Source organism: Amblyomma mixtum, chromosome 9 (assembly GCF_055824585.1).
Source record: "Amblyomma mixtum isolate Tamu chromosome 9, ASM5582458v1, whole genome shotgun sequence".
Classification (NCBI taxonomy): domain Eukaryota; kingdom Metazoa; phylum Arthropoda; class Arachnida; order Ixodida; family Ixodidae; genus Amblyomma; species Amblyomma mixtum.
Genome location: NC_143020.1, coordinates 107,390,787 through 107,413,113, shown reverse-complemented (window position 1 = coordinate 107,413,113; position 22,327 = coordinate 107,390,787). Strand labels below are relative to the sequence as shown.

General features: G+C 46.9%; 1 protein-coding gene across 1 annotated transcript; it reads right to left on the bottom strand.

Moving 5' to 3' along the window:
• On the bottom strand, window positions 1-20,953 carry LOC149330593 (retinol dehydrogenase 7-like). The gene is made up of 5 exons (XM_089559903.1): window positions 20,364-20,953; window positions 7,176-7,382; window positions 4,795-4,977; window positions 3,426-3,558; window positions 1-1,592 (listed from the first exon to the last, which is right to left on the bottom strand). Exons 1-5 carry the CDS (start codon window positions 20,566-20,568, stop codon window positions 1,226-1,228), a joined length of 1,095 nt encoding a protein of 364 aa, XP_089416029.1. The 5' UTR covers window positions 20,569-20,953; the 3' UTR covers window positions 1-1,225.
• Between the last annotated feature and the right edge of the window lie 1,374 nt (window positions 20,954-22,327).

The window sequence follows — 22,327 nt, the reverse complement described above, 5'->3', positions numbered from 1 at the left end:
TAGATACGAAGTTTATTCCGGCAAGTATAAATGCTTAACGGATTTCCGAAAAGATAGTGAAATTTCTAACAAATCGCCATCTCTTTTCTCCACAGCCCCAAAATATTACGCGTGCTTAAAATGCCTCACAAAGAAGAAAGAACACTAATACAGCACGAAAAACTAGTTCATAAACCAATTTAAACTTGTCACCTCAACCAGTAGGCAGAATGATTCACTCAATAAAAGATATATCCACAAAATAATTTAAATCATCAATGTAATACCGTGGCCACCTCTTCATGTGCACTGATAAACAGTAATAAAAAATTCTTAAACTTGCAGTTGTGTTTTGTTTTCACAGGGATATTTTTGCAAGCATTGGTATTTGATGAAATATCGTTTGGAGCGCATTAATTTCATCGCAGTTTTTCTTGCCTACATTAATTATTGCGCAAGTTATGAGTGTGACCTTTTGTCAAGAAGGCTGCAGGGTTGAACTTAACTTTATTTTATATTGCGAACACTAGTTTTTCATGGAAGATATGGCGACTGGTTAGGAGCTGATGTTACGCAAAAAGGCACTGTTGTATGGCAAATACCAGTTTCCTTTTATAAGCCTCCATATTCTTTCTACTGCACATGCTTGCTGTCTTGTTGAGTATTTGTCGTCGCCCTGTTACGGGCAAGAAGAATTGAATATGTGATTATCACAGTGTGTTGTGCAGTACCATCCCCCATAGATAGAGGAGATCCTGATGCTTATATCGTTGTTACACCCACGTGAAGACGTCATTTTCTGAAAGGTTCGAGCGTCTTCACAACACTAGCTGTGCGTGCACAAATACTTAGAAGCGTTAAAACAATCATTCTCTTAGGAATAATTAGAAGACCCTTTAAGTTGCAGCTTCAAAAATGTACGCATTCACCGAAAAATATACTTCAAGGTTCCAGGCGAACGTCCGTAGCTGAACTGTCAAGAAATGTTGAAGAACGTATCGTGTTATTAAAACTCCCCACTGCACAAGTAAACTGGGCCATTTTTTTGATACAGAAGAACGGGAATCCGACATCTACGATCAAACCTGCTCTCACTGCGTATGCAGTCTGACACAGAGGGAAGTAAAAACAAATATTAGTTCTTGAGCATAAAAATGCGAACAATGTCTTCGCGTCTCCGACTGAGAGCAAGAACTGGCACGCATCACCACAAGCATTCCTTAGAAAAAGCTAAACAGTCAAATATTCATGAGGCTTTCTTCGTAGGTTCGTACCCGGAAATTCGGTACAGGAAAGGCAACACCTTTAAGAACGATCCGATTGCACGGTCTGCAAGCTCGGAGGGCAAAAGCATGGGCGGGTAGTACACGAAACCGCCGAGCCTGAAGGGGGAAATGTAGCGAGTCTTCGGGTACGTCTCACGGACCGCTTGCATGATCGTCTCTACCACTTCGTTGATGTCATCCCTCGTGAGCACCTCGTAGACCATTCTGGGTATCTTCAGCCAGCGCTGAATCTCATCTGCGCTGTAGTCGGCAACCACTTCTGGAGGCTGCTTCTGCAATTCCTGCTGCACCGGCTCGACGGCATCAAGGTCAGCTGTAATGTTCGTCCTGCGAATGGAGTGAGAAGGTGGAAAGGAAAAAAAAATGGCTGTGTTTTTTAGCTCTGGTTAACCCTAGTTGAACTGCGAAAGCTACTGAGCCCGTTGTCTCTTCCTCGCTTCGTTCTTTCGTTGTTTCCTGTCTTTCGCACTCTCCATAACAACTAGAATCTATTGAGGCGAAGCGCACATATATATTGCCCGTATATATATATATACCTCGCGCGAGGCGACACCTCCTCTCCCTCTACCCCAGCGGAGCACATCTGGTGGAGTGAGCGGCGACCGCGTCGACGGCGGCGCCATCTGTTGGAGTGCGGCTGCGGCGTTGCTAGGCAACGATGGCTCAAAGTCGTTCGTGGGCCACGGCATACGGCTGAAGTGCGACGACGCGACGAGCCGAGCTGGGTGGCGTAGTGCTGCTTTCGCACCAAAAATCACAGCGTTCACGCTTCTGGCCTAAAACGCGATGTCAGAGGAGGCGCTTAGCATTGGCACGCATACTTAAAACGACCTGTGCAGCACGCCGTTGCTGCGGCGGTTGAGCGGCACGTCGTTCAGAAACCGTGTGGGCTAAACGTTTGGCTCGTAGTTTTCAGAGGGATGTTTTTTATAACTCCCGCTGTTTAAACGCCTTGCATAGATCTCAATGGAAGAAACAGTGGACACGTTTGGAAAAAAATAAAGCAGGGCACAAATTTCCGAGATCATAAATGGGCCCCCATATGGGTTGTCGGAAAGTGCTGCCCAGATTTGCTTGAGGAATAAAGGATGCGCAGATCTCCACCGATAATAAATGCTGCATCTATTTCTGCCGTGAACATCGGCGCGCAGTTTTCCGCTCAAAATAAAGAGTGCACTCATATCAGTGTACGAAAATGGCGCACAGATTTTCGTGGCCCAAAAAAAATGGTGAGCCGATTTTTTTGCGGGAGAATAATGCTCTAGCGGAGCTGTTAATACACAGCTGCCTTATGGCTGTTTCACATGGTGCGATTGTTGCCGCAGCGCAGTGCGATTTCTGCCGGTGTGCGACAGAAATGCGCGTCGTTCTCGTCGCACGTCCACTGCGACAGTTTCAACAAGTTGGTCGCACTGCCGCAGCGTCGGTGCGATCGCAGCTATGGTCACAGTAGTCAACCAGTAGCAACTCAGCGACGTGACAGGAAATGTCGGAAGGGAAACCATCGAAATTTGGCGTCCGCGTTATTTTGACTACTTTGCGCTACTGACAGGTCCATAGCGAAAGAAACGGAGGCTAGAAAGGTCCCTCTAGGAATACTCGGTGTCAAAGATCGCGCGCCGGAGGCCGACCCGCACGCAACATTTTGCTGACTTTGCGACGAGATGCGCGTAGTTGCGTATCTGGTAACGAAGGCAAAAAAAAATCTCGAAAACGTTTTAATGAACATTATAATACATCACGACTCAATATAATTACCCATGATTACGAAATCAACGCCTCCCACTATGTTTTACATTTATTGCTGCCAAATAATTTTTGGCCACTGAAAGGCCGCACCGACGGTAGGGTCCCGACGGCACCGACTGAAATCGTTGGCATGTGAAACGACCGCTGCGATTACTGTCGCAACGACTGTGCGACCGGGCCGTATTTTTTCGTTCGCGTCGTACCATGTGAAACAGCCTTTAGAGACAAATAATAAGCTCTGCAAGGCTGTTATAAACACCAGCAGCTCAGCTAATCGGCCCAATATCGGAAATGTATTTGTAAAGGACGTTCCTCCAAAGGAGTAGAGTGAAACCATTCATAACCAGTATTGGCCCGATTACCTGAGCTGCTCGGGTTAAGATGCGAGCTTTAGTGCTAGCGGCCACTCACTTGTATGCAATGGGCTCTACACCGATGAACTCCACGCCCTTTCCTTGGCACTCCCTCCTAAGCCCGTCGAGCATCGATGTCAGGGCGTGCTTTGTCATGCAGTAAGGAACAGCCATTGGCATCGTGATGTGCCCTGAGAAAAAAAACAGGAAAACAGCAAGGCCATTTACCAATCACCAATAGAAAACCTCTTCTCAGAAGACTTGTCTTCTTTGTGCTTCGATGACATCTTAGGCGGTCTTGGGATCAACTTGGGATAGATGGTGCATTATGTGAGACTTAAATGGCAATAGCGATACAGCGAGACGTCCACAAGAAAGACTGGCACGTCACTCTTTCCTGTGCACGTCTCGCTTTAGCGCTATTGCCATTTCAGGCTCATTTATAGATTAGCGCCAAGTACAGACACAGCGACGGCCTCAGTTTCGATGAAACTTATACACCTGCCAAGCGTGCAAGTTAAGAACACTTACAGGGAGTACGCTTCGGCATCCCGAGTGACACTTTAGGATGCGCAGTGCTAAACGAGAAAGCAAAGTGCACTCGTCGTCAAAAAAAATGGCGACAAAAAAAACGACCGATATTTTTGAAGAGGTCGATGAAAATGAAGAAAAGAACACTTAGAAATTGATAATTTGGCGCGATAGCGCACCTAAAACGGGCTTAAAGAGTATTTAACAATGAAAAAAATGAAATAAAAATGTAAGTTCAGCCAAGACAATCCCGAATCTTGACAATCAACAAGGTAACGGCGTGCAGCGGAGTTGAATCTGATCGCGTTCCTTTGTTTCGTTGCTTCGTTTATAGCTATCACGAAGTTATATTTAAAAAAAAACTGTTATTGCGGGTTAAATAAAGTGGTGAGTGCGTTTCTATGCACTGTACATGTGTCTTCGAAGTCACTGCTGGCGAGGCTACGCACTCCGCCCTCAAAGTGCGTTCTGTGAACGCACTCCGACTTGAGTGCGAACTTCGGCGAGTGCACTTATGTTAAGCCCTTTAGCTCTGGCAGAGCGCACTTTTAGCAAGTGACACTTTTAGCAAGTGCACTTCAGTTTGTGCGTTTGACAGGGTACTAAAGCTTCATCAGTATTTTCATGCTGGCAAAGTTAGGATTCCTCCCGTTGTGTCCTAACCTGTCTCGTATCTCAGCAAACTGCTTCACGAAAAAGCAGATGAAGGATATGGAAAAAGTATGGAAAGTGCGCGAGAAGAATTCTGTTAATGCGCGCTTTCTCGTTTTCGTCTCCATAATTTAGTGCAAAGAACCTGAAAAGAAAGCGTCGCCTGAAATGCATGGCCTTGATAGAGCCAGAATTACAGAGCGATCCTAAAGTACTCAAGCAAAACCTCACGTCCCGATTCTTACCGAACGGGCTGTTCACAACAATCATCCGTCCTTTGCTTTTCTTGAGCAGCGGCAGGAACTTTTTGGTGACCCGCAACGTCCCGAAGACATTCACGTCGAATATCTTGGTTATGCTGTCCATCGTGACCCACTCCAGGAGGCCATTGGTACGTACACCAGCGTTGGCGACGACAGCCCACAGAACTGCGAAATAAACAGGAGAGAGACCATCAATTGAATAGCCTTCTTAGGGCCTGCTACCTACAGCTTGGATTGCAAGAAAATTAAAAAAACGTTGAATAACTTTCATGAAAAGGAGACGAATAATCAGGGGTCAGCAGGGGAGAAAGAAAATGATTCACTGAGCAACTTAGGCGTGGGTCACTACTGTCTCGAGTCGGTGAAATCAGGCTGCAGCTTGGCGAGGTATGCTTGTTACTCAACAGGGGGTGATGTGGGCAATGATCAGTGTCCACATTGCTGGGCATAGTGCATACTGTTCGCATAGTGCATAGTGCGCACAGTTGAGTGAACATTGTTGTCCATAGCTTATAGTGCACATTGGTGGACATAGTACATAGCGACATTGCCTGAAGGCGCTCGGGCTTGCGAAAACCAACCTGTATGGTGTGTGTGGGTGGGTGTGTGTAGGGGGGGGGGGGTGGTAGTGGGTAGGGGGTGTGGAAGGTGACATGTATTAGGCGTGACTCTAGCCAGCGAACATAATCATCTTACTTGCCATAACCTTCCCCTTGCAGGAAGTGAGTGATATAGCACCGAGGTTTGCATGCAAAGATGTGTAGTCCAGGCTTGGTTATAAAAATGGCATTGGTCTCTTTCTAGATAAATGGCAAAGGCCCTGTATTCCAAACGTGATTGATATTATCTAACAGTTCAAGCAGCTTGAGGCAAGGGATGTTAATAAGCATGCTGCTGGTACTCATTTACTGATGGCACCAGGAGCCATAAGTCAGTTGGGTTATAACAGTGCCCCGTCTAATTCGGGAAGCTCAAAGGTGAATTGATTCTTTTGTCGAGATCATCAGGGAGAGGAGCCCGCCAATCCTTCTGCGAAGCAGTTAGCTCCCAGAGTTAATTAGAGTGCACGTTACCGCGCTCATTCATTAATACCTCTGCTGAAGCGTTCAGTGGGAGGTGAAGTTTGGCTATGAGGCTTCTGGAAGCTGTCTTGATGACCATAATAAACTCATTCGTACCTACGAGGATGAGAAGCAGACTAAATATAGCAGAAAATCAATTTTAAACCCTTAACTCTTATCACCACTGTCGTAGATTACATGACATGCGTTGATCGGCTTCCAATACTTTGCACTATCGTCCTGGCATAGCACAAGAAAATCAGTATTTCAATAAAAGTTATAAACAGAGCCATAGATTTCGTTACATAAGCTAACCGACTTTTGCATTCACGTCATGAGGTGTTGTGGTGTGTTGGGTTTAATAGCGCGTAAGCAGCTAAGGCTATCATGCGCTAAGCTCAAGATTCACGTCATGAGGTGTTATCCAATATGCATAACTAGGATTTATGGCTTGACATATTATACTGCCATGCCCGAACAAGTCCGGAAGCGTTAACGCCAGCGCCGACATCCTTCAGGTCTTTCTCCCAAGCTTGGCAGGCTTGTTAAATCAATATTTGTGCGTGGTTCACTTATCGTCCAGCGGTAATTTCTGTCATCCGCGTTATCATAATGTAGTCATTACTGCGTGTCGAGCACAAAGAAAACTGTTTACAGGCGTAAAGTAGCAGCAATGCATCTGAGTGCTACCTGGTCTGTGTTGCATGATCAACAGAGCCACTCGTGAGACGTCATGACGAGCATGGTGACGTTAGGATTGCTTAGCTGTATGTCAAGTACTTAATTGTACGCTGCTTGGTACCCTTTCTATGCGCTTCGTTTTAAATTTTATTATTTGTGAGTCCCGCTGCCACGTGTGAATTTGCTAGCAATCTCTCTGCGGAAGCGGCAACAAGTGATCAGTGATATGTGATCAGTGAGCAATAAACTGAAACCTATTAGAGGTTGCTGAGCAAGACATGTCGGCAGCTTAACGTGCTATTCGTCTCCATATTAAGACGTCGCGAATACGGCGGTTAAAATAGAAGGCTAAATAAATGGAATAACGTGATAAAATAAACGTTTCATATACATACGCCCTCTCATTTCTTCCCAGTTCCTTGATACTAGGTATACACTTCCTCATGTGTGCAAACGGTCTAACGCTATATCTATAGGGCCGGAATACGTCACCCAGGTGGGTGTAATATAACCTTACTTTCAGCGAGCTCATTCGGTCGTAAATGCCAGCCTGTATCTAACAAATCCTCCTCAAAAGCGACTGCCGCGTGCAACGGTACGAAATTGAACAAAGGAACCCACCGCGAGATCCCAGCTCTTGCTTGACGGTCGAAAGTGCTGCCTCGACTTGCTCGTCTCGGGTGATGTCCAACTGGAGGACTCTGACGTTCTTCAGCTTCCTAAGCACCTGGGCTCCCTCACCCTGGGAGTTGAGGCATCCGGCGAAGACCAGGAAGCCCTCTTTGCTGAGTCGCACGGCGAGGGCGTGTCCGAAGCCGGTGTCGCAGCCTGGAAAGATGTTATGCTAGTTTAGTCTAAGGAATGTTCACAATTCAATTCTGAAGTAACCTTTATGATGCCTGGCAACTGTGAGTAGTTTTTTAAACAAAAACCAAATTGCGAATGTCCATGCTGCAAGTATGTATGAAGCAATAACCATGAAACTTTCATCTTGTGCCAGTTATCGAGGCACTATCAAGAAAAATGGCAGAGTGCTTTTCATAAATAGGCTATGGATTGACTGGGCATGCATGCATCTTGTGGATGTCGCTTACCACCTCGTGCATGCACAGATACTTTCTGCCTGCATTATTTCTTGCGCCCTGTACGTAAAATTACCCATTCGAATTGTTGTTTCTTGTGCTTCATCAGCAGTCTTCGAGATGAGATTGTATGAAAGGGGCCATGACAAAGCTGTTCTACGTACTGAAGTTTTGTACGTCAGTAAAAATACAACAGCTTATGATTCTATCTACAAATTTGCAGTGCCCTCTTCATCACCACCATCACCACCAGCCTGACTACACCCACTGCAGGGCAAAGGCGTCTCCCATGTCTCTCCAATTAACCTTGTCCTTTGTCACTGGCGGCCACCGTATCCCGACAAACTTATTGATACTATCCGCCCATCTAACTTTCTGGCTCCCCTGCTACGCTTGCCTTCTCTTGGAATCCATTTCACATTGCGTGCCGTGCCAAAGCCCATTTCTTCCTCTTGTTTTGGGCTAGGAAGTCATTAACCGGCATTTGTTCCCTCACCCATTCTGCCCCCTTCCAGTCTCTTAAAGTTGTATACGCTTATCATTTTTCTTACCATAGCTCGCTTCTGACTGCCTTGTCCTTAACTTAGGCTGAACCCTCTCAGTTAGCCTCCACGTTTCTGACCCTCAGGTGAGTACGGGTAAAATACAGCTGTTGTGAACTTTTCTCTTGAGGGATATTGGTAAACTCCCATTCATGATCTGAGAGAACCTGCCATATGCGCTCCGCCCCACTCTTATTCTTCTAGTTATTTCCCTCTCATGATCCGGATTATGACAACTGGCCTAAGTAAACACATTCTCTTACTACTTCTAGCCAGGGTGTCGAACCGGAACCGAACCCGAACCCAAAACCGGAACCGAACCCGAATTTTCGCCCGGAACCGGAACCGAACCGAACCCATAATTTTTTCGCCATCTTGGAACTGAACCCGAACCGGAACGATTCAAAGGAACCGTTCCGAACCGGTTCGGGACCCGGTTCAGCACCACTTTTTTTGAATCTCGGCATACTTCTTGTTTTCGGACAAAATGAGATGATCTAGCGCATAGACTTACCCACCCGTAGCTGTCTGCGCTGGGAAGTGCAAAAATGGTACCTAGTGTATGCGACAGCAAACTTACAGGAAGTCTGGTGCCTGGGAAGAAGCCTAATTGACGCTTCTGCAATGCACTACCGCCAATTCTTTGTACTTCAGGTTTATGTGAAATCTTGAGTTATTATTACATATATCCCTTTTACATATTTGCGTAAATCTTTAATCAAATTGTTAGGACTGCTCTAACTGAATAAAGTACTATAGACACCACATTTTTGCTTGCGTGCTTTTCTTTCAAACGATCCATCAGACATTGATGTACACGGAGGATCGCGTGGTATTTCCCCAACACATAATAAATAATTTGTATTTGAATTTCTTCACGGCTCTGTTTCGGTTTCACCAACATAACGATGGCTCTGACGAGTAGAGGAAATTAGATTGCGTGAGGTGCAATAAAACGGCAATATAACTGCTGATACGTCGTTCGTTGTTGTTATAGGTCTTGAAGCCGGCTGATTTAAGTGCTATAGTGGATCAAAACAACGTATCAGCGTTTTTGTTAGTTTTCCCGTGCCTCACGTGACCTAATGTTGAGCTTACATCACAGCCATAATTCGGTTAATGAAACCGGGACAGCATGGGAGAAAAAATAATTTCTAAATTGATTAGTGGTAGTATGCGAATACAACACGGTGGTCCATGTATTCTAATATCTATGGTGCCATTTGAAAGGCGAAAACAAGCAATAATGGGTGTCTATAGTCATTTAACCACCGATTGAGAATGCCTTCCTTTTCTTTGCGTCATTTCCCACAAATAGATGAAATATTAGCGCGAGGATCCAACAACGTTGTCATGGTGGTTTTTGAGGAAATGAAATGGCGCAGTAACTATCTCACTTCGTGATGGACACCTCAACCGCGCCGTAAGAGAGGGAGGAAGGTGGGAGTGAAAGAAAAAGGAGAAACAGGCGCAGTAAGCGAGACCTCCGAAATAATTTCTACCAGCTGGGGATCCTTAAAGAGCAGCTGCATAAGTTTTAGAAATCGACGAGCTTAAAAGGGTCGAGTGTGTGGAACTTCCAGGTAATGTATGCGAAGTCCTTTTGGCCTAGCATTTGAAACGATGACGTGATCACCAATTAAAATTGCGACAGCCTTCAAGCTTCTCCGCAGCGCACAAGGCTAAGTGGGGGACTCATGATGACGTCATCGAAGGTATCGGTACATTTCCAACGCATAAACGCCTGCTTTGAAGGAAACAAACCAACGCCACCGAAGGCTAAGCCCGCCGAACGTTGTTTGGCAGCGTCCAACGAGGCACGGCAGGACGTGGCTGACGGCAGCACTAATTTGAAATAATACCTTCCGTGACGTCACACTGAACTTCCCCGCACTCCTCCGTTGCTTTGAGGAGAAGTGCAAAATTTAATCGTCGATTACGTCACTATTTTAAATCGTAGGGCAAAAAACTTAGCATGTATTACCTACAGCCTATATAGCTTTGAATCCTTGAGTACCGCGAAATTCTCAAAAAGTGGCGCAGTTGTTAACGTGCACTGACATCGCGCAGCACACGGTGTCTTTTGCGCTTCGCCTCCGTCGAAATGTTGGCCCCCGGGGCCGGGTTCGAACCCCGGTACACCGAATAAGTAACCGAGTACCCTAACCACTGAGCCACCGCAGTGGGTACTGCAACATTTACTCTTGTAGGCGCTCATTGTCTCATACAGCAGGTTCTAAATAAAACCCCTCACGATGTTGGGCAATAAAGAAAAAAAATGGCTCAATGGCTGCGGAGCTCGGCTGCCGATTCCAAAGATACAACAACCAGCGTTCCCTGTCGCACGCCGAAAATCCCCAGCTGGTCTCCGTTAATCTGGAGCCCTCCACTACACCGTCTGTCGCATAGCCCCAATGTCTAATCGACACATTAAGCCCGAGATATTACTACTATAACAAGGTACCCATGTGGGCTAGTTGGTGTACATCAGACATAACTTCACCAGCGAAAGAACGAGACACGAGGAGTAGAACAACACAGGACAACGCTCATATTAGGCTGCAAGGCAGTGACACATGCATCAGTGCACCGTCCTTGCATCTCACTAGCAAGGAAGTTAATTTCCTAAGCAGAAGTGTGCGCGTGCAAGATTGATAGACATATTATCTGTATTTTGTTGTTTGCCAGTGTTGGAGCGTGTATCCACTCCTCGGTGATCTGCCACTTATGTATCTGTTTGTTTTGCTTGGTGTGTCTGATACGCATGCGTCTTCTGGTGACCTAGGTTGGCCGTTTCTCGAGTAAACTTCAGTTGTTATTCCAGCGTTGTCCTGTGTTCTTCTACTCCTCATGTCTCGTTCTTTCGCTGGTGAAGTTATGTCTGATATTACTACTAGTATTACCAAAAGAACGATGTATAAATTGGTGCCACTCCTTTTTTTTTTAGAATCCGCATATTCTTGTTTGCGCGCGACGGTAGAGATGTACTAATAAGAAAAAATTAAATACCGAATACTGAAAAGGGCAATGCGGAAATGCATGCGCTCTCTGGCACGCAATAGTGAATACGCCCAGAAAGATGCCACTGCGATGAAATGTAACTGCGACGAAGTGATTTCGTTATGCCGATTCGCTGAAATGGTTCTGCTTCTAAGAAAAAATTGCTGCCAGTCGCCAGCGCGCGGCTCCATCCGCTGTTCTCGCACTGCTCGATCTTTAATTCTCGGTCTGGCGACTTATGATTGTTGGAGTTTTTTTTCGTAGAACGCTTAGGCGACTCAAAACGTTGAGCCTTCACAACAATCTGCCTGGGCTATATCGGGTACAGGTGGGTGATGGGGGGTGGGGAGATGGGTGAAAGTTTTTGAAGGTGCATTTTTATCAGTGAATGCCCGGATGTGCGCCCACTGGGTGTGCATCAGGGATGGAGGCTGCACGCACGCACCCCCCCCCCCCCAACACACGCACACACAGCGAGAATATTTTTGGGAAAGCAAGCTATACTTTTAACGCAGTAAAAAGAACAACTAAAAGAGTATGCATACTCTATCTTCTGACTCCGAGTGGGATTCATACCAATGGCGGCGCAACAGAAAACTCTCTTTACAGATGCTTTAAGCTCTTCGCCTATTTTCTAGGCTTCTTTGTATGGTTGTTGCATGGAATATTTGGAACCTCTCTGACCCTCCTCATGCCTTACTTGACCGCGTCGAATTCAGCGATCTCGGCATAAGACCTCAGGGCACCATAACTCCTTTTCGCCGCCCGCACATGAAAATTCCGGTCGGTGCACATGTCAAGAAAGGGGAACCAGCCAGGAGGTTGAACTTGAGCAGCATATTTCTCCTGCGTTAAAGTGCGCTGTTGTCTGAACAGTGACCTCGTTGAACTCGGTGGTTCTGCGTGTTCATCCATCATGCGGGTTTTCCACACGCTAAGCGGTCCTATCAACACGAAGAGTTCGCACGGAATTCCGGAGTTTTTCATCGCAGACATAAATTTTTTAAAGAAATGTATGATGTCAGTGGGTTTTCAAGAGACTGCTTAAGTATGTCCCAAAAGAACACAGCATCGCGACAAAAATATCATTTTATTTCTCAAATTGTCTCTCGTTGCTCGCACAGGTAGATATGCACTGACCACGGCCCAAACGTCCCTTTGGCGCGAAGGTTCGTCCTAACATGTAAGGTCCATGTCTGAAGCGTGGAAAAGGTTTTTGTGGCCGATTGAAACTATAGTCGAGCCCACTTATAACGAAGCTGACGGTCACGCGGCTTCCGTTCGTTATATCCGATGTTCGTAGCAAGTGAATTTTTCGTACAACATCCAAAAATACTAAGGCCGCTGAAAGTGGCGTTTATTATAAAACTGCGTTATGCGCGCCTACTTGTGCAAAGTAGGAGCCTGTCGCTTCTCTTTCCAGGCTATCTAGGGTGGTCATTTAATCCTCGTCGAGACCTTTCTGCCAACTATCAAATATATGGACGAGGTATAACTAATCATGGATGAAGTGTGCATGGCAACTGGTGGCAGGTCGGCCACATAAATGAGATTCCTGGCAGTAGGGAGAGCTCGCACTTGGTGTTCAACGTCTCCGTCAGAGCAGGCGCTTCTGCGATTCTGTGGTCCGCAGGCACGTTGTTATCCGAGGAAACATCTGGTCGGCTATGGATCAGCGAAGTGTTGCCAGAAATGTGCATGCGTCTGGTCACGTGTGTTTTCAATCTGCTTCTGTCGTTCCTGGGCTGGTGCAGCGACGAAGTAGCGCAGCGCTTGTGGCGCAGAATGCATCCGTTGCACTGTCCGCTGTATGACAACGCCTGCACATGATAGCGGCGCAAAAGATGGCGACGACTGGGCAGGCTATGCATACCACGTGACCGCCATGGCCAGCAAGGATTTCAAAATTATCAAATCGCTGCTGTTAGTTGACCCGCGAACACGGTCAGTAGCTTTGCTTTCGACGATGCCCCCGTGTCAGGTGCACCGCGTTTCTTCCATTCGGTATGCTCTGCCGAGCCGGCGAACGCGTAGGCAATGATTGCCCTCGTAGGCCATCGACGCGGGTTTTCTCGCGAGCATGTCCAGAAAAGACAGGGGAGCGCTTACTCGCCTATGAAGCATAGCTGCCAGAAAGGGGTGGTTTGCAGTTTTGAAAATAAATGCCTGAAACATGTTGGTGGACAAGTGGTGCACGCCAGATTAACCACTCTTTATCACTCTATCAAGGGCGCAAGAAATTATGTTGACGCAAAGGTTCCCTTTGAGCGCCCAGGAAAACCCGCAAACATTCAAAGTAGTGCAAGTATATCTTCTTCCTCGCACAATGCTGCACTTGCAAGAACCACTCTTTATCACTGTTGTTGGCGCTCAACGCCGCAACAAACATGTTGCCAATTTGTTTGGTTTATTGGATTTTAACGTCCCAAAGCGACTCAGGCTATGAGGGACGCCGGAGTGAAGGGCTGCGGAAATTTCGACCACCTGCGGTTCTTTAACGTGCACTGACATCACACAGTACAAAAGCTTCTATAATTTCGCCTTTTCGTCCGCCGCCGCGGGGATCGAACCCACGTCTTTCGGGTCGGCAGCCAAGCGCCGTAACCATTGAGCCACCGCGGCGGGGCTGTTGACAATTTGTGTTCGTGCGGAAACGAAGCGTTCTCAACCCATCCAAGCGTGTGTTTTTTATGATACTATTTTTATCAGAAGAGAGAAGGTTGGCGTCACCATAATAAGTCAATGTCGTAATTTCTTATTGTACTATAGTGAGAAGCCACGATTCGCTGTGTTTTTGAAGATACTGAGCTATAGGGGTTCGGGATATATAACGTGAGTCACAAAAGCGGTGTCGAATAGGTGATTTAAATAAAATATGTTTCGTAAGTTCTGGATGTTAGGGAGAGCCTCTGCTCCCACGAAGCTCTCGTTGGGCGGCGTATGGGCGGTGGAGGGATTCTCGCACATTTTCTTACCATTGCGTAAAGGAAGGGAGACTGGCAAGTCGGTTTGGGGGCGACGGAAATATGTCCATCTGTATGTAGGTACCGATACATGGCAGTTTCGTTTCTCAGTAGTGCGCGGGAACGTAGAGGGCGCGTGCGGCGGCAATCTTGGGGCCCTGTAATTACACTGCGTACGAGAACGTCTCAACTGACGCAAGCTTCAAGGCAGACCTATTATTCGTGCGACGGGGTCTCCCAAACTGCTCAATCAGGAGGGTCTTGTAGATGCAAAATCCACCGGCTCTTCGCCTTAGACCTCATAAGGTGGATTATAGCGTATACTTAGACGATTTTCATTAATTTTGGGTTCATTTCATTTTGCGGCTCTTGCCGTTAATTCGTCTTTGATGCGGACAATAAGTAAAATGAATAAAGTCAGAACATCTCGCATTAAACAATTTTTTCATGCTAAAGTCACGCAGTAAACACGACAAAAGGAAGACGGGAGACGACACGAGCGCTGACTAACAGATGGTTATTTTATTCTGGGAAAAGTATATAAAGGCACAGGACTCAGGGAACAACCCCAAAAACAGAAGAACAAAGGTTAAAACTTAAAAACCATACTGCGCATGCACATCACAGTCGAGTCATGACGTCCTTTTCAACGAAATTCGATGACTATCTTCCATAGTAGACGGCACTCCCCTATCTCCTGGACCTCACTCAATTGCCAAGAAAGCCTTACACAGAGTCATCTGCTTCCTTCCTGATTATATAGGCCTCGACCAACTCCCTACATATGCAAACAGATTTATTAAACACGACACTTGTCTTATCTACTGGAGGAAGCAATCGTTGCACTCGCTACAATGCAGAGCCAAGTTGTACGACACCGCTACTTTTTTCACCCATCTGTGATGTTCGAACAAATGCTCACTGGTTCTCCAGTTAGAAAGACAAGTCTCCTGCTTATTCACCCAGACGAATTTGTAGGGAGATGACGGAAGCCTTTATGATCAGGAAGGAAGCAGATAAGCGTGTTGCTTCACCATCCATCAATTTGATAGAGAAAGAGTCAGACTTTCTTGGCAACTGTGTGAGGCCCAGGAGATAGCGGAGCGGTGTGTACTATGGAATATAGTCTTCGTATTTCGTTCAAAAATGTCATGACTAGACTATGATGTGCATGCGCAGTATGGATTTTTAGTTTTAATCTTTGTTCTGTTTTTTGGATTGTTCACTGTGTCCTGCGCCTTCATAGACTTTTCCGAGAATGTAATAACAAGTTGTTAGTCCGCGTCTGTGTCGTCTCCAGTCTTCCTTTTGTCCTTTTTACTGTGCTGCTTAAGCATGAACCCTTACAAACTAGCAAAGTTTTATGTTCTGGTAAACAAATCTTTGCATTTTTTATTTTATATAGATGTGCCAGAAAAAAGAAAACGCATAGCAGGGTTGACTGAAACTCATCTGCGTTTTATATTTTTTTTTGTCCTGAACCCGTTTGAACCGGTTCGAACCGGTTCGAGACGGTCTGAACCGGTTCGAACCGGAACGGAATGGCCGACTGGAGCCGAACCCGGAACTGAACCCGAAAGGCGTGCACCCGAACCCGAACCGAACCCGAAAAAATGCCGGTTCGACACCCTGCTTCTAGCACCTCGCTACGAATTGCGAACTGCTGTTTTCTTGCTAGACTGTTGAACATTACTTTGGTTTTGTGCATGTTAATCTTTAGCACCACGGAGTACCCTGGACGAGCTACATATAGAGAAACGCGGCTCTCGCAAGAAAGACACTGGGGAGAGCCGCTCCAGCGGCGGCAGGAAAAGCCAGTGTTTCCACGCCGTCTCACGAGATGGCGGCGCGATGAGTCACGCATCATAACAGGCTGCGTAGTACACCGCGGAAAAGCCGCAAAGCCGTTCTCTCTTACAGCGCACGCATCGTAGGAGTCACGAGTAACGGCCAACAGGTGGCGTGACTGAAAACGCGCTTGCTTCTCTCTGGTCAGGGTCAGCGTGTATGCCGCCACGCTCTACCGGGTACGCTTTTCTCGTGCGGCTGCAGCCGCTGCAGCGTTCCGGAGTGTGTAGCAGCTGCTGCGAGTGCCTATGATTCGGATTTGCGCTTCTGCACTGCTATTCGCTCTTTCAATGTCAGCAACGTCTCGGTTTTACCCACATTACTTACGTTCCTCTGAGCGGACGCCTTTTTCTCTGCCACCGGCACGAAGGATAATAGCGCGCCATCGTCGACATTTTTGTAGCGATAATTGCGTAACCTTATAATGCTGCCCAAACAGCACCTCCCCTCGTCTTCCTTTGCTATTCTGCCTCTTTCCTTGCCATTATACCTTTGACTTCAGCGTGCTATTCGCTTTGCTTACCACAGGAGATGAATTGCCAGTGCGAGCGAAAAAAAATGGTTCAAATGGTTAAGAAGAGCATCTTAACTGGTTGCTGTCTGCTCAACTTGATGCAATGACCAGTTCGGCAATTACGCACTTATGACGCGCATGTGACCAGCCCTTTTTACGCGATACCGATCAGAAGCTTGTGGCGCAAAACAACCGCCGTTGTCGGCGTTGTCGACCTCGTTGTAGTTTTTGACCGTAAGTGAAAGATCCACGAAATATCTCCAGAGAAGCCACCTAGCAGGCAGGTGGGCCACCTAGATCACATGACTTCGTGGTGTCATCATAACCTGCCCGCCGGATTGTGAACAAACTGACGACTGTGGCAGGTGGCGGTTAAATTACTGACCGGTCGCTTGGGGTTGCTCGGTAAGATCAGTCTGGGTCGCACAAGCCCCAATAGTGACAGCGCCTGCCATCGCAGGGCAGCGGCGCATCGTTTAATCACCGGGAGTGCTGTGAGGGCAGCCAAGGATTTTTCAATGTGTAACAGATTCTGCATATATGGGCCTCAGCCCACTAAAGCTATCCCGTCATACCCTTCAGGCGGAGCTGAAGTGTCCCCTCCATTTTTTTTTTTTCACAAGCATCAATGTAACGCGTGTATCCCATTTGTCGTCATCTGAGATATAACTGTAATTAGTATGATTATTTTCTGGAGTGCAAGCATTGGCTTACCCGCCATAAAACGGTTCAAAAACCGAGAAGAGGAAAAAGCGGGAGTTTTTTTTTTTTTTGCAAAATATGATTGGTGTGGAATTGAAGCATGCTGGGACAGTGTAAGTGGTGGTCATTGTACACCGTTTCCCATATACTTAGCTCAAATCATCGTATTCTTCTTGGTTTTTGGCATCAAGGTCATTTATTGTTGAATACGTTGTCATTGGTAGAACGTTCGGTACAGAGGAGCCTTCGGAACGGCACAGGTGACCACTGAAGGTTCCCTGCGTCTCTTCCAGCGTAGCGCAGTTTTAGATGTAATACATATGCATATTTCTTAAACGCGTTTCTTACAGTCTTAGAAAACTGGTTTTCTCTGATGTAGTTTAGCTAGTTTAACATTTCTCCTTGCACTCGGGGCGGACTGCGTTGAGCGAGATACTGATTTGGATGCTTTGCAGGCACTATACTTTCGCTTTGCTAACAGCCCCTGCGGAATGCGTGATCATTCTGTAACGTAACCTTGAGTAGTTAAAGTCGAATTTCCAACTTATCTTAACTATAGCTTTGCGCATCCCTGGCACGCCTCTTCGTAACGGAACTCTATGTCAGTTGCGATGTGCGCGTGGTTAGACGACAAAGTAGGCTACGTGTGGGATTGTACGAGCTATAACACTCAGAGTCTTTTACTCCTTTCTACACTAAAATTGCCTTTTGGTCTGTGACTGCGTCGAAAGGCTGGCTTTGTTGGGAATGCTAGTTACCTCAAGAAGACACTCCGTTTTGACTAGGTATCAAAAACTTGGTGCGCATGCAAGCGAAACGATGAGTTTAAAAGGCATTTTTAAAAAAATTCAAGGGGGAACTTTGTTGACCTAAACTGCGGTGAGGCGAAAGCGTTTAGCGCGGTGTTGCTGCTTGTGTCAGTGATGTGTGGTTAAGATGTTAAATAGACAACTGCTTGTGGTTCTTAAATACTGGAGACACTGGAGGGCGTTTGGGAGATATCCGTTTAATTCAACGCCTTTCTGGAAAATACTCTCTAGCGTCATAGACAAGGATAACTACATATGCGTTGGCAGGAATTTGCGTAGCCATTAACACGCTCGGCCGTGGAACAAAAGGATGGCGGTTCGAATCCCATCGTGCACACAGATTTTTTTTCTGGTCTGACTTGAAAAGCGTGACACCTCTGCTGACAACCTTCTGTAGACAACGATTAGGCATTAAAGGCTTTCTGCTTAAAATTCCCGCAAGTCAAGGGAGAACACTAAATCGCGTCGGCTTATGTCTTATCTGGAGCTAACCTTCAGACACGAAGTAAGAGTCTGATGTGCATGTCTGATATCTTGCTTACATTTTAGAGGTCTTTACTGACCTTTCTTTTTCGTTGGCCTTCCATTTTCTTATAGTTTATTGGGGGAGGCTGAGATGTACTGAGACGCATCGGCGCACTTCGCTTGCACTATCGCTACACCTGCCGGTCTTCTTTCATTGCCGTCTTTACGTTCGAGGAACAGCGACAAAAACTGGCCTTGAAACTTATACCCTATCGGCGTAGGCGATTAACCCCCGCCTGCCATTTCTCACCCTCTCCTCCGGTGATGCCGTGAATGCAAACGACCTGACTGCTCGCACAGCAATTACCCAACGCTTTTGCCAGGACAAAGCAGAAAGGCAGGCAAGTTGCCGTTCAGTAAGTGCGATAAACCCAATGCATTGGAGCAGCTATTGCTCGTACTCCGTTCTCATACTTAAAGCAAGGCATTTCTATGTGCGGCATGCAATAAAGTCAAACAAAAGAAAACGTAAAAAGGAAAGGGAAACAGTAGGAGAAAAAGTGGCAGGGTTTTAACGTAGTTAAACCGAGCAGACGTGCGGAAGCATGAGTTTAGCTTCGTTGGCTCATGGTTTTGATTTAGTGAGTCGTGGGCACGTCTCGAGACGATATTACACTCAGGTTAAGCTCTGATCGAGGTTAAGCTGGTCAGATCTGCACGCGCCGCAGGTTAAAGTTGACGAAGAAGACGGTGTGCAATGCACAGTGCGACAGTGTGTTGCAGCTTAACGCGAGGCGTGATCGGCTGTGGCGATCGCATAGTGTTCTAGTGCAGTGGCTAGCGAGACATCTGTTCACGCCTCCGCCGATTCGGAGTTTAGTCGCGGAAATATTTATTTTATTTCTGCACCCTCAAGGTAATGCAAGCCACAAGATCCTTGGCTCAGTTTGACACCGTGAAATGGTGCTTTCGCACAAAACCTCCACCATGTTTACGACACCAAGGATGTTTTCATTCCCCACAGGGTGATAAAGGAAGTGACAAACGTGCGCTGCGTGCGTTATGAATATGGGCGCTGAATTAAGTGTGGTTCTTCGTCGTAGCTTCAGAGATGCTCTGTTGAGTCACTATAATAAGCGCAACATTTTGTGGTACGTTTTTGTGCAGTTAGCCTTAGAGGAACAAATAGCAGGTTGAGGTAAAGAAGAAAACCTTGCCCGCACCTCTTTGATAGCTCAGGCACCTCACACGTACGGCACGGTGGATTTCTGACAGCCAGGGGCGTGCATTTTGTTTTTGAAGTTTGCTGCACACGACAACCATCAAAGTGATTTTGCCGCCGGTAACTATTTCGTTTAAGGCAATTATCAGTCTCGAAAATGAGAATGTTATTCTGTTGTTGCTGCTGTTGTGCCTGTGGTCGCTCTTGTTATGTAATAACAAGAGAGCGTTATGGAGCTCCCGTCGCAAAAGAAAATCTGGCGTCGCTGTCGTCGCCACGGAAGATCCCCAGAGAAGCAACCAAGGAGATAAGTGGGCCACCTACGTCGCGTAACGTTGCGGAGTCATCACAGCCTCCCCATCGAATTGTAAGCGTATTGCGCACCGTGACAGGTGGCAGTTAAATGAATGGTTTGACGCTAGACGCTGCTCGGCAAGAGCAACCAGGGTCGCACAAGCCATTACATGACGGAACATTTGACAGCTTTTGTATGCGACTAGAAACAGCCGCGAATGTTAAAAAGCGAAGCAGATATCTCGTCTTTCGGCCGCATAGAAATGCATCCGCAGACCGCCTTTGTTCATTCTAATCCGCAACTTTTCGCTTCAATTTAGCTCGAGGCGCGAAATATGAAATTCCTGACTTACTGTCATACAACTCACCTGCAACCAGCACACTCTTTTCATCACTGGCCACCTGCTTCACGAAGAGCTTCTTCCACACGAACCTGGAGAGCCAGTGTGACGTCAACAGAATGATGAAGAGGGACCCCACAGTGCTTCCAACTCGTTGAAGTAACGGCACGTAATCCCACACGTTCCAGAAGAGCAGTGCGAACACCGCGAAGAGCGTCAGAGAAGTTCGCATGGCCGTACTCTACTAAGCACAGGACTGCGAGGGAAACTCTCGAGTCTTGGGGCGGTGGAGGACACGTCTTGGACCAACAAAAGAGATGCGTAAATACAGGAAACGAGACTTGCCAGGTGGAGGAATTGCCTTGGGCCAATCGAAAAGATGCGGTAAATAAATAAAAGGAAGGGACAAATGCGCCGGAAATAATGCGCAAAAGGTCAACAGGAAAGGCGCGCCACAGGAAACCGGCCGAGGGCGGCTCTGAAATCAAGGCTTGGTTAAGGGCCCTGAAAAGGATATGCAGCGAGTGAAAGCGCTGCTCCAGTCTGCGCGACCGTCGAAGGCGCCTCACCGCGTCGCTAGCACGCTTGAACAGCTGCCAACTCTCGCCACCGCTCTCTATCGCCGTGCGCACATACTTCTGCGATCTGACGCGTGTCTTCTTCCCCCTTTCTCCACGCACTCTGATATCTCAGCTCGGTCGTTGCTCCGTAAGTCTTTCAAAGGGAAAAAAATGCTGGTTTTATAGTGCCCCCCGCCTTCCACGATCCCTTTCGTCGTTCACGCGCTCACCTGCGAGTCGTGTGAGTCTGCAGCGCTGGACTCGAGTCACTCCTTGGCGCGCAGCAACGACTACACAGCTCTGAAATATTAAACAGGTCTGGGAAGTGAATTAATCGCGGCCTTTTAGTAAAGTACTTGATTGCCAAAGACCGACCATTTTTCCCGCTTCTAATGATGAGACTGTTTATACATCCTGTCTTATTTCTATTATTTCCCTCACAAGTGATAACCGATGCCCTAGGCGAGTATGGCAGTGACCGATAACGCTTTGTTTCCCCAGTACTGTGTGCATTTTCCAGAGAATCTCTTGGCGCGCTACTCAGTAGCTGTAGTGTTCTGTACCTCGCAGGTCAGGTGAGCGTTGAGAGTCTCAAAATAATATGAGCTCTGTTGAGAATTAGAGTGTCGCGTGGTTAAGAGGTCACGAGACACCCTTCTTCTACGGCATAGCTTCTGGAGCTGCTCCTGTGAACGTATGAAGAAAAAATAGGAAAGAGGACGGAGCATTTCGGCGTCTAGCACTGCGACGTGCGTAACGAAAGCAGTTTAACCAAAACATGTGAAAAGAAAGATACAAGAATGAAACCCGGGTCGCAGCAATCATATCCTCCGGTACAACTTGAGCAGTTCGGCGCAGGTTCATAGCTTACAGCGTGAACATTAGTGCTGAATCAGTAGATCTAGCCGTAGTCCTTGTGCTAGTGCGGCCAGTGCTGGTAGCTTATTTAAAAGACGGAACATAAGGGAGCTCCACGTCAGATCGGTTGAGAAACATGGCGGACAAGAACAAAAAAATGAAAACCAACAGCTGAACGCATGTGTTTCGTGTGCCATGCGTTGCTTCTGCGTCTAAGAGTGGACACTACTCCTGGCCAGGTCCAGAAAGCGCGTAGTAGTTCTTTTAGAAAGCGCATTCGCTATCTTCAGATTAATGTATTCAGTTCCGGAGTGAAGCCCACTCTCAGAGAATGGCCATAAGTATTTTCCGGCGAAAAAGCAGTTTTCTCCGAGCCATTAAAGGCGTAGCGCAGTACGCAAATGGATCACAGGTAGCTGTATAAATGTGGATCGTCACTGCAGTAATTGTGCAGCATTCTCCCGCAAGCCTACCATCGCCGTACATCATCCCCACACATCATTATCACCATCCCCCATGGAGAGGAAAGATGCTGATGTGTATGTGTTTATTATACCCACGTGATGACGTGAT